The 15433-nt window shown below is 38.3% G+C and overlaps 1 protein-coding gene across 1 annotated transcript in view; it reads right to left on the bottom strand.

Annotated features, from left to right (window-relative positions):
* Positions 1 to 15433, bottom strand: part of TRHDE (thyrotropin releasing hormone degrading enzyme) — a gene marked incomplete at its 3' end in the record, with an annotated part of 290068 nt that overhangs the window by 170528 nt on the left and 104107 nt on the right. Inside the window, exon 3 of the mRNA XM_014461473.1 lies at positions 14014 to 14140. Coding sequence (XP_014316959.1) covers positions 14014 to 14140 — 127 coding nt within the window. The remainder of the gene's footprint in view (positions 1 to 14013; positions 14141 to 15433) is intronic.

Here is a 15433-nt window from a genome sequence, read left to right on the forward strand (position 1 = left end):
TGGGCTTTTATATATATATATATATATATATATATATATATGATATAAGATAATATAAGATATGAAGATGTGATACATAAAATGTGAATATGTAATTACTTTGTATACATAAATGCATTTGTATACAAATATACAAATGTCCTCAAACTTTTTAAACAGGGGGCCAGTTCACTGTCCCTCAGACCGTTGGAGAGCCAGACTATAGTTTTTAAAAAAACTATGAACAAATTCCTATGCACACATATTTTATTTTTAAGTAAAAAAACAAAACGGGAACAAATATAATATTTGTATTTGCATGTGGCCTGCAGGTCGTAGTTTGAGGACCCTGGTATAGTTTTAAAATATATATATATATGTTTTAAATATAAATAATGTAGAATATATACACTTATTATTTAATAATACAAATGTAGATTCCATTAATGTATGTATTCTACTTATGCCTTTAAGAAGAAAAATGCATAATTACTTTGAATGTACCAATTCAATTTGATTCTTAAGCATTTTTAAAAATGTACAAAAAAATAAATCCCCAATAAGAGTCTCTTGGTTTGAGGGATTTTTAATTTTAATATTGTTGAACTAAAGAGGTTATGTAGGATTCAGCAAACTACTGACTATGAGCCAAATCTGGCAAGCTATCTGCTTTTGTAAATAAAATTTTATTGAAACATAGTCACATTCATTCATTTATACATTGTCTATACTGCTTTCTTGCTATAATGGTAGAGTTGAAAGGTTGTAACCAAGATGGTGTGTTTCACAAAGCTGAAAATATTTTCTATCTGACCTATTACAGAGAAAGTTTGTTTATCACTACAAGATTGATTATGGAGACTTCTTTACATGATTGAAATTTTTTCTAATTATGTAAAGATTTTTTTCACTACAGATGAGAGAGGGGTAAAGCAAAGCAACAGATATTTAAGAAGGTAAATCAGTAATTTTTTCTTAAATGATATAAGTAACTCAGACAAAAATAGATACAATGGGAAAACCTGAATAATTCAAGTGGTTGCTATAGCTTCCAAGCTAAATATGGCCAATATAGCTTCATTTTGGCCATATTTTCATTGGCATCCATAGTGCAAAACTAAGCAAACAGTGTTGAAAGTGACTCAAGCCCATACACAGCAGGAGTATTAGTCAGCTCAGGCTGCAATAACAAAATATAGGAGACTGGGTAGCTTAAACAACAAAATTCATTTCCTCATAGTTCTGGAGGCTAGAGATCCAAGTTCAGGTTGCCAGCATGGTTAGGGTCCGGTGAGAGCTCTCTTTCTACCTTTTGTCTTTCAAGCCTCACATGGAAAATAGAGGGTGAGAGACTTTCTTTCTTCCTCTTCTTATAAAGTCATTAATCCTCCCAGATTAGGATTCTATCCTTATGATCTCATTTAACCTGAATTACCTCCTAATTAGCTCTTAATTACATTCTATCTCCAAATACAGTCACATTGAGGGTTAGAGTTTCAATATATGAATTTGGGGGGAGGGGGGACACATAATTTTAGCAATAGGTAAAAGAAACTATGATTTCTGAGTATAGCCAAATTTCTGCTATAGACATGAAGTGCTGGTTTTGTCCACTAGAAAAATTTGGCTCATCAAGTTTCATATAATTTACCAGCTGGCTTTATTAATATTATTAAATATTGACAGGATATCCTATATAATAAAAGCCCAGCTACCATAATGGCATAATGACCAGAATGACCGCTTGACCAGTCGCTATTAGTCCACCTCTCAGTCCCTCTCCCCCACCCCCCCAACCCCCCCGGCCCACAGGCTCCAATCGCTGGATGGCAAATGGGAAACCAGGATAGGTGGTGGTGGGGTGGGACTGGGGACTGGAACAGAGAACTGGGGTGGGTGGAAGTGGCAGGGTGGGACTAGAGAATGGCGAGCGGGCGGAACTGCAGACCTCTTGGTCCCTCCCCCACACACACACCCCCCACCACCACCCCGGCCACAGGCTCTGACCACCAGATGGCGAATGGGGAACCGGGGTGGGTGGCAGCGGTGGGTCGGGACTGGGGACTGGTGAGAGGACAGAAGACAGCCTGATCACAGGCTAGGCCTAGGGACCCTACCCGCACACAATTTCATGCACTGGGCCTCTAGTATCTCAATATACTTAAGAAGCTAAATGATCCTAAACATCACCAATCTACCAATAATTTTACAGCTTACTAAATTTTTCGGTCTATAAATAAAAAGAATTGCTAAACAATTTAAAAGCTAAAAAACATCCTATTCTATACTATTGAAGACAGACTCTAAGTCAGTGATGGTGAACCTTTTGAGCTCGGCGTGTCAGCATTTTGAAAAACCCTAACTTAACTCTGGTGCCATGTCACATATAGAAATTGTTTGATATTTTCAACCATAGTAAAACAAAGACTTATATTTTTGATATTTATTTTATATATTTAAATGCCATTTAATAAAGAAAAATAAACCAAAAAAATGAGTTTGCGTGTCACCTCTGACACGCGTGTCATTGGTTCACCATCACTGCTCTAAGTCATTCATGAATTATTTCCTATATGAAGATAAAACCCATAAGGAAAAAATAAAATCAATAAAGAATAAATCTAAGTTATAAACCATTAAAATTCCACCAACTGAAAAATGGCATTTGGGATTCACTGTCTCTTTCAAAATTACCCTTTAAAAAGCTTCAGAAATGACCCCAAGGCTTCATTTGCAACTACCATATTGGATTTGCTCTGCTTATGTATTGCAACCTCCTTCACAGCTAAGGTTTGTTTTACACTTCAGTCTGTTTTACATTTCAAAGTCCATAAGCAGCAGCATCAAAATTTTCAGACAGTATTGAAAGATTTTAAAACTAAAAGATGGGCCAGTAGTGACATTTTCCATTTGAAATCTCTCAAAAAGGTTGAGTCTCAATCCCAGATCCCCCAATGCCATGGTGAATAATGTCATAATTTTTAAGCTTTAAAATAGCTAATTTTATAAAAATAATTCATCCTCAAAATAATTATATCACTTTTATGTTAGCAAGAAATTTTTTCTAAAGTTCTATTTTCTTGAAGTAATCTCTCGATATCTATCCCAGTTGAATGTTATATGGTTTGCTGAGGCCCCACCACCTACTTGTAAGTACACCTCACTCAGGTTACAATAGCATGTCTGCTTCTTACCCTACAATATTATAAGCAGTAAATCCATGGTTTACAGCACAGATTTTTATTAGCCTTCATTACCTGATCAGATGAAAGACTTAAATGCCAAAGTAAACAGATGCCCTGACCATGCCCTAACCACTTAAAGTTCCTAAATCTTAGAAATAATAATCAATCAATAAGTAATCACGACATAGCTTTACAATGGGAACATCTGAAAAGTTCTGAATTGGATAAAGAACCCAGTCACAATTACACTAGAACAAAGAAAAGAAAAACCTTGCATTTCTCTGATAGAGCACTTTGCCTTAATTGACTTTTAGATGTTTAACCTTAATTTACATAACTATCCCTCAGGTTCGGTTTCTTGAAATGAAGCTGTTTTGAAAAACCTTCTGATCTCAATATAAGCTATTTTCACACTAAAGTTTATGGGAATGGTCAGCTTTCTTTTAAAAGTGCCTGATTGGCAGTGCTTCTGTCAGCAGTAATCCCCAGCCTAGACTTTAATGAACTGTTCCTGCTTTTCTCGAGGGTTTGGGGTTGCCATTTGTCTATAATTAACTCCAGACTGACCAATGAACAGTGAAGGAAGCAACTCACTCCCAAAAGATTATTACAACTATTATTTTGATCTAAATATAGCTGCTCTGTCTAGAACATACAAATTATTTATCATGCTATGTTAATCCTATATAATAAGAGCGTAATACGCAAATCGACCAAACGACCGAATAGTGGGATGACCATCCAGATGATCATCCAGACGACCATCTGGGACCACGCTATGACACCCACTGGCACCAGGCCAGCCAAGGCAGGTGTGATGCGATTGGTGGGGGGTCCCGGCCATCACCCCATGATTGCCCCGCAGAGGGAGGCCCAGGCCACCAACTGGTGGGCTGCGGCAGGTAGGCAGGGCCTCCCTCTGTGAGGGAAGCCTAGGTCCCGGGTACCAGTGGCCGGAGGGAAGCTGGTGCCAGCAGCCAGGGGAAGGAAGGCCTACTCTTGCACGAATTTCATGCATTGGGCCTCTAGTTTCAAATAACTAAGAAAGGGAGGAAGAGGCTTTAAAAGATTGTTCTCTTTCATTGTAGCTACACAGGAATGTAAGCCAGGGGGAAGAAAGTGCATAGATTTTCAACCTTGTCACAATCTTCTAAACTGTAGCTGAGAGGAACTGGCATCCAGCCTTCATTTGAAGTCCTATGTAATGTAGTAAACCCTGTTGATTCTCCTTCCAAAATATATTCAGAACCTGCCCACTTCTCACCACCTCCACCACTACCATTCTGGCTCGGGACAGCATTATTGCTCAGATTATTGCAGTAGCTTCTTTCTACTTTGGCCTTGACCTCCTTCTCCCCAACCATCTGTTCCACATGAAGCAGCTAATGTGATCCCTTAAAAATGTAAGTCAGGCCAGATCTCACCCCTGCAATGAAGTGAATTCTATGCCCCCAAAACTCACATGTTTAAGCCCTAACTTCCAATGAGTTGGTTCCAAATTAGGTTTAGATGAGGTCATGCAGGTGGGACCCTTAGAAGAAGAAACACCAGAGAGCTTGCTTTCTCTCTGTACTGTGTGAAAACATGGCAAAAAGGTGGCCATCCACAAATCAGGAAGAGAGCTCTCACCAGAACTCAACCACACTGAGATGGGGAAGACTGTAGAAAGAGCAAGGGAGCAGCTTAAAGATCTGAAGCTCAAATGCAAACATGTTAATTTAAGATACTCATTAGGTATCCAAGTGTAATAGAGTGTGGAAATTTGAAGTTGAAGAGAGTGAACCAGGCTGGAGATGCAAATTTGGAAATTACCAGCATCAGCAGATGATACTTAAAGTCATGAGGCTGCAGGAAGGTAGCAAAGAGAAGAGGTCCAAAACCCAAGTCCTGAGACACTCCAGTGTTAAGCCCCTAGAGGTGGGAAAGGAATGGGAGAATAGACTTGGAAATAATGGCCAGTGAATTGGAGAAAAAAATAAAAAAGGAAAATGAGTTGCCCTGAAAGACAAGCTAAAAATATGTTTCAGGGAGTTGGAGAGAACAACCGTGTCAGATGGTGCTGACAGCTCAAGATGAAGACTAAGAATTGACCGCTGGGTTTAGCAATGTGGAGGCATTATTGAACTTGACAGGAGCAGTTTTAGTAGAGTGTTGGGGGCAAACACCTGATGTAGAGCGCATTTAACAAACAAGGAAAAGAAAAAAACTGGAGTCAGTGCAGATGGACAACACTTTCCAGCAGTTTAGCTGTAAAAGGAAGGAGAGAAATGGTACGGTAGCTGGAATGAGTGTGCATGTGTGTGCTTACCTTGAGAGAAATGGCACTGTATTTTAAATGTTTGTGGAAGAAGATCCAATAAAGAGGGAAAATTAAAGACTCGGGAGAGCAAAGGAAGAACTGCTGAAGTGATATCCTTTGACAGGTGAAAGAAGATGGGATCAGGTGTACAAAAAAGGTGTCCTGTGCCGCAGCAATGCCACTTCATCCACAGAAATAAGGAAGAAAGCAGGTTATGTCACATCAGGCTTATGCAATGACTGGAAATACTGATTTCTTAATGTAAGGGCCAGAAACCTCTGTTTTTGGAATACATAAAACAGTAACTTGGAAACTTCTCTTATAAATATGCCCTGATTAAGTAAAGCACTTTCTAAAACTGCATTTACTTTCAGAATAAATAATCATTCACACAAAAACTGGTTGAATTAGTGAAAATATATTTAGGAACAAATCCAATGTTGTGAAGGTCTGAAATTCTTAAAACTATAGAAGGAGGGAGGACAGCTATAAGAAAATTGAACATGGAACAATACTGATGAATTGGCAAAATTAAAAAAAACACACACTTCTCTTCAACTAGATTTTAAGCTTCTAGCAGAAGAGCCATTTGTTATCATTGCAAGTACATTTTTACATAGTAACTGCTCAATAAATGCTTGCTGAATTAATTAGTTACTTCAGTTCTATGATTGGTTTGTGCTGCATTAAATTATTCACTAAGTGTATCTGTGGTGTACAAGTATATAGCAGAATCATCTCATGAATCGTTCCCACTAAAATGCATTGTTTTCATTGATTTCTTTCTTCTTTAGCATCCTTTGTTTATCCCTTTTTTGCATTAGTAGTTAAATATCATAAACATTGAGAATCTTATAAATATACTAGAGGCCTGGTGCACGACATTCATGCACTGGGGGGAGTGGGGGGGTTCTTCAGCCTGGCCTGCAGGCCCGAGACCCCTTGAGGGATGTCTGCTGCCAGTTTAGGCTCGCTCCCCACCACCTCCACTGAGCTCACCAGCCGTGAACCTGGCTTCTGGCTGAGTGGCGCTCCCCCTGTGGGAGTGCACTGACCACCAGGGGGTAGCTCCTGCATTGAGCATGTGCCCCCTGGTGGTCAGTGTGCATCATAGTGACCAGTTGTTCTGCTGTTTGGTCAATTTGCATATTAGGGTTTTATTATATAGGATATGTTTTGTGTGTTAGTATAGTCTTAGACATGCATAGCATGTAATAGCTGCAAAATAGCTTAATGAAAAGAGTTAAGTGGACATTTTATGGAATAATTAATGAAGGTGGAAAATGCCTTGTTAAAATGTGTTAAAATAACTATTAAATATTGAAGTAATTGTGTCCATTTTAATCAGAGTTGATGGTATTTTAGTGCCAATGGTTGTCAGAGTGGGGGTTAGGAACCTACAAAAGATATGCCCCATTGAAAGAAATTATACCTGCTACTTCGGTTTATGAGAAAATCGCCATGTGAAAGGTTTTTCAAATTACCTTCATAAAATAGGGAGAGACAATGTTTATTTCATTCCAAACAGGGGGAGAGGATAGTCATTTGAAGAAACTTATTTCTCTACAACACTTGGAAAAGTGGAAGACAAAGAACTACATCATCTGATGCCCTGAAAATGCGGTAATAGTGTTCACCCACAGAGAGATCCTAGGCTAGTTTCTGCCAGGAGCCATACAATTAAATAGCTCCAGTATACATTCAAATATTTTGAGGCATTCTGGTTGGAGGAAGCACTTGGGGATGAGTTGGCATTATGCAGAAGTAGACCTGACTGTATGCACGGCCTCCAGGTATTTGCTTTTAAACAGCACTATTATTTGAGACCATCAACAAAGCATATATATCACATTCAATATTTATCTCATCAAAAGCAGGGTAAGAAAAGTCATACTTAAAAAAAAGTCTCAAGTGATAACTCAATTATGAGATGCATGTTTAAAAATGGGAGTAGTTTCATATAATTACCATTTTAAAAACAAAAATATATCTACAACTTAAAAAGAAAAGAAACATAACCATAGTGAATGAAATGGTTGTCAGTCTTTAATAAAAAAACATTTTGTGAAAGAAAAACTCAAAAATTCTACTACTGCAAGTAGCAAACTGGTCATCATCATCATCATCATCACAATAAAAAAGTATATCTGTAATAACTTAAACAAAGCTCATTGATTCAAACTAAGCTCTCCTATTTATGAACTTCAATAGGGCAACTTATTCCTTAACTCATCTACTCCATTATAGAAAAGTAAATAGGCTCCATCAACATGATACATAGAGCCCCAGGTATCCAGAGGCTGCCCCCACTACACAATTCTCAAAATGACTTCTCCCTTTTCTTCTCCACCTCTGATTCAATTTGTTTCTTCCGGGGAGGGGGGGGGGACTCAAGTCAATATAAGGCTTCTTTTTATGTGCATTTCATGCCTACAGCATTCTGCAACGATCCCACATTCTTAATATGGTAGTATATGTTTGCCCTACAAAATGCTGGTGCTTCCATATTGCATGAGTCTCTAATCCATTCATACCTATAAATATTGTATTCTCTCCTCAACAAAAACCACACTCCTTGAAGCCAGAAATCCTTGTAACAAAATACTTTTGCTCCCTCCACAATCACAGCACTGTGCCAGGTAGATATTGAATTCTTCATAAAAGCATGCTATCTGAGGCAAAAAACAAACAAAAAACAATCAAGCAAACTCCTTTACAAAACATTGACTTACAAATTACAAAGTAGCAGCAAAAGGAAACTGAAGGCTATCTGCCATAATTAATGGAAATCTAAACAGAGTAAACCAAATATTCCAATACAAATCTGTCACTTTAGCAGCCACTTAATTAACATATAAAACATCTATATTGAAAAACAAACATTTAAGATACTCAAATATATCTTCTGGTTGATGAAATTATGAGTTATAAGACGGATGCTCCTTTATTTTATTTTTACGTTTTCAACTTCTCTTCCAGGAACACGTTTTAATTTTAACATTAACATGACATTAACAAAAATAACTATTAGATTATACCTCTAGCAATCAGATTACTTAGTTTATTAAGATGACCTATATTTTAATCTCTGAATTCGAATAATTTCAGGAATCTGCTTTGGTAGAATCCTGAAGTGCTGGAGCTAGGCAGCCTGAATTTGAATTATAAATCCATGAATTCCTGCTGTGGGAGCAGAGTACATTACTTAGTCACTTTGTGCCTAAATTTCCTCACCTGGAAAACGAGAAAATAACATGCACCGCCTCAATGGCAGTGAAAAAGATTAAATGGATTCGAATGTACAAAGCCCTCAAGAGTGACCCACATTTAGTAAACACAAGCCCATTTGCTTTTGTAATTGTGGTCATTATGCTGGGGGATGAGAGGAAAGATAATTTTTTATATAACAACCTGTTTTTAAGTAAACCTCCAGGCCTCAGAGCATTCTCATGAAAACAGAGCACATTCTATACCGAAAGACTTGGATTATATCCAAAAGACTTTATACCTCTCGTTTCAACTTAACACCAAGAAATAGAAACCTCATATAAATACTCTTAATTCCCTAAGTTAGAGATTTAAAAATACATCCTCCCACAGGTACACTGGCTGCATATTTTGACTTAAAAACATTAAAGAAATATCCTTGTGTAACAAGAGAATAAATGTATTGCCCTAATAGTGAGCATCAGAATTCCTCATAGGGAACTATTCTGATAAACTACTTGGTGTGGAAACTCAAATCCTTACAGATAAGCTGGCATGAGACGATGCCACAGCAGAGAAAGTTAAACTATTCAGCATTAGAAATGAAAAAGAACTTGGGAAGATTGAAGAAAAGGGATATTGAAGAGTTTATGATAGAAAGGCAAAGGGAATTCTAAGAAAAAGAGGCTCCAATATTACAGTTTAAGGTTGCTTTCTTGTTTGGTTTTTGCAATGTAATACTCTGGCGTTCACACATAGCTCTCAGTAAATTCAGGTTAACTGGTGGAGAGCGTTCTTATTTATCTGTTTCAGGTTTGGGTTTTCTAGTGGAAATCAAAGAAAAAGGCAAGTTCCACATCTCCCCCTGACATGCTGTGGGACAGGGACAGATCTGTGAGGTAAGGATGCCATTAGTTCACAGAAACGGCTCTTATCCAGAGGTGAGCACTAGCAGAACACAAACAATTCTCCCCCTATTCCCAGAACCCTCTCCACTGGGAACCCCAGTCCCACCCGCACTTGCTCTTGAACATACCTATCAGGCCTTTGCTCTTGTCAAGTGCCAATTAATGGTCAATTCTCAGTCCTCATCTAACAGGATTTACCACAATTTATCATCTGCCCTCTTTGAAAAGTTCTATTCATTAGATGCCTGGAACATATACCTATTTTCTTAGTACCTCAGTTGCTTCTTGTCAACCAGCAGGCTTTCGTGGCTCCTAATCTCTATAACCACTGAACATTGGATCCATCCCTCCTCGCTCCTATTCTTTCCTACCTGCTCTCACAGCTGTGGTGGTCCTAACCATCCTGACATGCTGGCAAATGGATTTCTCTAGTCCAGTGGTTCTCAACCTTCCTAATGCCGCGACCCTTTAATATAGTTCCTCATGTTGTCGTGACCCCCAATTTCATTGTTACAAATTGAATATAATTAAAGCATAGTGATTAATCACAAAAACAATATGTAATTATATATGTGTTTTCTGATGGTCTTAGGCGACCCCTGTGAAAGGGTAGTTCGACCCCCAAAGGAGTCGCGACCCACAGGTTGAGAACCGCTGCTCTAGCCAGATCTCTAACTCAAAGTCCAAAGTTATAAATGCAATTGTCTACTTGAATTTCTTATAGACATTAAGGTGCCACCTAAATGCTTAATAGACATGTCAATCTCAAACACTGTCTCTTTCCACAATTGTCCTGTCTCAGTAAAATGTAAATCCATTCTTCAAATTTTCAGACCAAAAACCTTGGAATTGCCCTTGGTACCTGTCTTGTTCTCATACCCCACATCCTGTTCAGCAGTGAGTTTTTGTCTGTGCTTTCAATACATATCCAGATCATTCCTCTGTTAACATCCTAGTCCACCAGGCAACCATCATATTTTGCCATATATTCTTAACTGGTTTTTATGCCTCTGACCTTTCTACCTATACCAGAGTCTCTCAATTGCAGCACTATTGACATTTTGGTTAGACAACTCTTTTATTATGGGAGGCTGTCGTGTGCACGGTAAGATGTTTAGCAGTATCCCTGGCCTCTATACACTAAATGCCAATAGAACACACTCTACCACCCCTCCTTGAGTTGTGACAAATAAAAATGTCTCCAGATATTGCCAAGTACCTGAGGGACAAATTCACCCTGATTGAGCACCATTGCCCCACAGTATATTAGTACTTAACCCACATAATACCCTTTTATAACAGAAACCAGATTATGTAATACTTCTAATAACTGGCCAATTGATTTCCATCTCACCCAGGAGAAAAAAGCCAAAGTCTTTACCACAGTCTGCTGGCTCTCCATGATCTGCTACTCACCTTGACCTTATCTCCTTAACCCATTCTGCTCTAGTCATAGCTGCCTCTTTTCTGTTCTTTAATTACACCAACAAAGCTCCCATCTCAAAGTCAGGGCACTTTTTCCACTTGGGTTACTCCTTCATGTCCTTGAGTTCTTTGCTCAAGAGTCAGCTTCCCAATAAAGCCATCAATACCCATTTAAAAGATTCAGCCCTTTTCCCACATCTGATCTGCTCCACACACTTCCTGCTCCTCTGTTCCAGCTTTATTTTTAATGGCACTTCTCTCCATCTGATACACTTTATGTGCTACTGATTGCTTTAGGGTCTGCCTCTACCTAAGAAAACGTAAGCCCCAGGAGGGAAGGGATTTTTGTCTTTTTTATTTGCTGCTGTATCCCCATCACATAGGAAAGTACCTGTGGGAGGCACTCAATAGATGCTTATTTTTTAATCTTTTTTATTATTGATTAAGTTATTACATATGTGTCCTTATCTTCACATTACCCCCCATTACCCCCCACTCATGCCCTCACCCCCCTGTTGTCTGTGTCCATTGGTTAGGCCTATATGTTAGCATATTCGTCCTTTGGTTGATCTCTCCCCCTTACCCCCACCCTCCCCTACCTTCCCTCTGAGGTTTGATGGTCTGACTGATGCTTCTCTGTAGATGGAAGATAGGGAGGGATAGAGGGCAGGAGGGAGAGAAACCATTTTAGTTCTGAAGGTTTCGTTCTGAAGTTGATATCTATGATACCTCTACATTAACAAAGACTGAGTTGATTTCCATGGAACTTATGTAAAATATAATTCATCATGTACAATGGAAAGTAAGAATTTGTCAAAATGCTTCTGTGCTTAGGAATTTTTATGGAGGAGGTATTTAGAAAGCTTACTTATAAATCCATTAACATATAGATCTAAATATCTATAGATACATAACATAAGTAGAACTTTAGGAGAAATTTTAGGAAGTGCCACAGGCTATAGTAACTCCCCTAGATACATAAAAAGAAGTGTGCTGGCGTGAGTCAAATCATTCTGTTGTACACACCGGAAGGTAGCTTAACAAGTAAGAGTACCAGCGAACAAAGCTCTTTTCTGCAGATGAAAGCCTGCATGTTCACTTGTGAGTGAAATAGAGGACCAGGGATGCCTCCTGCTGCAAGCTGACAGTTACATGGAACCCCCTGAAGTTATAAATTGAATTCCTCTACTAATTACTGGTCTGAAGGGGACAAAGATTCACATTTTATTTCTCTGGCTGAACTTGCAGCATAAGCACTTGTGAATTTTACATTAGGGTCAAGCTGGGAAGTTCCCAGTCAGTTTCACTTGGAGTACAGAACAGTGTCACCTCCCATGCAAATGAGGTCAGGTATTCTTCCTGCCTTGGGTGCCTACCAGGGAGATTTCGGTGTAATGGATTCCAATAGGGAAGTGAATACAGAGAAGAAAAGGAAGAAGACAGAAGAAAAAAAAACACATAGATCCTATTTGAGATACAATTTTGTTAAACATTTGAACATATATTATGGATTCTAAGAGCATATATTTTAAAAAGTCCTCAGAATTTCATAAACATCACTTATTAAAATTATATGCCACACCCATTGATCCCAATATCAACTATTCCATCTACTCTCTGAACTACACATTGTAAGACCAATAAAGCTACTCAGCAGGCAGGTGCTTTAATGAAATAGGCCCAGCTCTCCTGAGAGGAGAGCCTGTGGTTCAAATGCTAACATTTTTGATCAGATAAGTACTTTATTCTTGCCAACAAGCAATCACTTTTATGTGGACGCAGATCAAAAATGCTCTGGGGAAGGAAAAAGGATGGGGGAAGGAAAGGGGAATAAAGGAGGATAGTGATGTAATCTTTCAAAACAGGTTTTCTGAGAACAAAAGCATAACTTCAGCATTTTTAATGGGTGACAAGCCTTTTCTAATTCCCGGGAAAGTCAGAGTCCGTTCCCCTGTAAAAGCAGCAACTTCAGCCCGGACGGGTTTGGCTCAGTGGGTTAGAGCGTCGCGGGTTCAATTCCTGGTTACGGGCACCGTACCTCAGTTGTGGTTTCCATCCCCAGCTTAGACTGGGCGCGTGTGGGAGGCTCTCTCACATAAATGTTTCTCTCTCTCTCTCTCTCTCTCTCTCTCTCTCTCTCTCTCACCTCTGACCTCCTCCCTTCCACTCTGTCTGAAAATTAATGGAAAAAATATCCTCAGGTGAGGATTTAAAAAAAAAAGAAAGAAAGAAAAGCTGGTATACCAGAGAGTAGGAGAATCCTTAAAAAATAAAAAATAAAAAGCAGCAACTTCATTTAAATTAGAATAACAAAATCCATCCATTTATTCATTCAACAAAAAATTATCCAACATATCTCTTTGTAAAAGAAGGAAATGCAAGCATATTCATCATGAACACAACCTCCACCGTTAAAATTCCCCTTCTCTCTTGATTTTATCCCATTTACCATGACTTACTTGAAATGTGACTACACAAAAATAACCTAAGGGACAACGAATACACTGAGATCTGACATCTGGGATTAGGAAAGAAACAAAGCAATGAGCAGACAATATTGAATAGGCCTGGAAATCATAAAGACCTACCTTGAAATCCCAGCTTCTTTACTTATTGGCTGTCTGAATGAATGGAAGGCTCCTGGGTCTCAATTCCCTTTGGTGGAAAATGTAACAGTAACCTACCCACATAGCAGCTGTGCGGATTAAATGAGATGCTGACAAGTACCCCTTCCCAGTATGTATTCAACAAACTATAGCTATGGGGTTATTTTCTGGAATCCGAAACTTAGATAATGCCATTCTTAATTCCTATGAGCACTTTTTGGCAAGACTCTAGAAACACTAAATTTTATTTTAACTCTTCAGAAAAAAACTATTTTCATGCTTATCGTCTTTAAAATATATAACCCTTGGAATTTCCGTGCTTCTGAATGTCTCGAATAAATGCATGAAGAAGAAATTCCACCTTCTTGGACCCCTTCCAGTAAAATAACCAAGACAATTCTTACCTAGTTTGGGCAAGGAGTAGGGCACTTTAAAGTAGTCTTCATAAAACTCTATTAATCTCTTTGTTATATGGAGAGCATAGTCCCCGGATCCTCTTCTGATAGCGTCGGGTCGTGCGTATAATCGTACCTAATTAAAAATATATATAAAAGTTACTTTAGCCTTTTGGTACTCAAATTTTATCTTGCCTGCATATATGAATCTACACAAATCACTTCGCTTCCTACAGAAATTAAACAGCATTCTTGTTCATATATCAAAGCATGCTGTGGCTGAATGAACCAAACTCAAGCAATTAAAGTAACCAAGTTGAGCAAGTCACAATTTCCTCGCTTTACAAGAAGACATAGAGAAGATTTATACAGCTTGCATCAAAATAAGTATTCAAAGTTATCACTTACATGTGCTTGCTAGAGATAGGAAGGTACAGCGGATTAGGATAATGGTTCTCTGACTATGCTGAAAGTAGGCAGGATATGGTGGCTCAGCAGGAGAGAAAATTCATGGTTTGTTAAAGACACATTGCATCCAGCTAGGAAAGCATTACCGAGCCGAACAGAAATATATGTTACACTTCCTTCTTTTCTTTGGAACTAACTGTCCTTATTCCCAATATGCAAAGTAGGAATAGAAAATGTTTCATGTCCATAAATGATTGCCATTCTGGAAAGCCGTCTTCAACTGCTCCAGGCTTCGAAACCAGCTGAGGTAATTCATATTTCTAACACAGTCCGGATACTTAATATTGATTTTTAAATCAAGCATTGTATATTATCTAGTCCTTGGCCAAAAAGGAGCCTGAGGCAAATAACATAAAACTGAACAAAACTAACAACTATACAGAAAAGGTTAAAATGAGATTAGTTTTCATAAAGCTTTTATAAAGCTACCCAGCATCTTTCTTTCCAAAGGCTAAATCTATTTTTCACAGATGTGGTCCCTAATCCTCATATCAATTCTGTGAATAATAAATATGTATTCTGTGGAGCTGTGACGAGCACAGCAGCCTGGGAGTTGGCTGGTAGTCCTGCTCTGTTACTGACCAAACCGAGTGATATTGAACAAAGTACTTAACCTCTTTGGGTCTCAAGTGGTCTCATTTATAAAATAAAAGTGTTGGCCACCAGCTGGTTACTAAAGCTCTTTTCAGTTCTAAAACAGATTACTTCCAATCACATTTTACAGATAAAGGAGTTTGTGTTCTTTTCAAATCACTGAAAAAATAAATGGTTTACTCGGTTTGTGAAAATGGATATTTATATTCAACACAAAGACCAAAAAAAAGCTGTACTCAATCGTATAAAAATTGATTAGACAATCAACTCTTTACTATCCTGGCTTAAGGGGAGAGAACATATGTCAGAGATGTGTTTAATCAAAAAGAGTAGAAAGTTTAAAAAAAAATACATTCTGCTTTATGTT

Source organism: Myotis lucifugus, unplaced genomic scaffold (genome assembly GCF_000147115.1).
Source record: "Myotis lucifugus unplaced genomic scaffold, Myoluc2.0 scaffold_156, whole genome shotgun sequence".
In the NCBI taxonomy this organism is placed as follows: Eukaryota; Metazoa; Chordata; class Mammalia; order Chiroptera; family Vespertilionidae; genus Myotis; species Myotis lucifugus.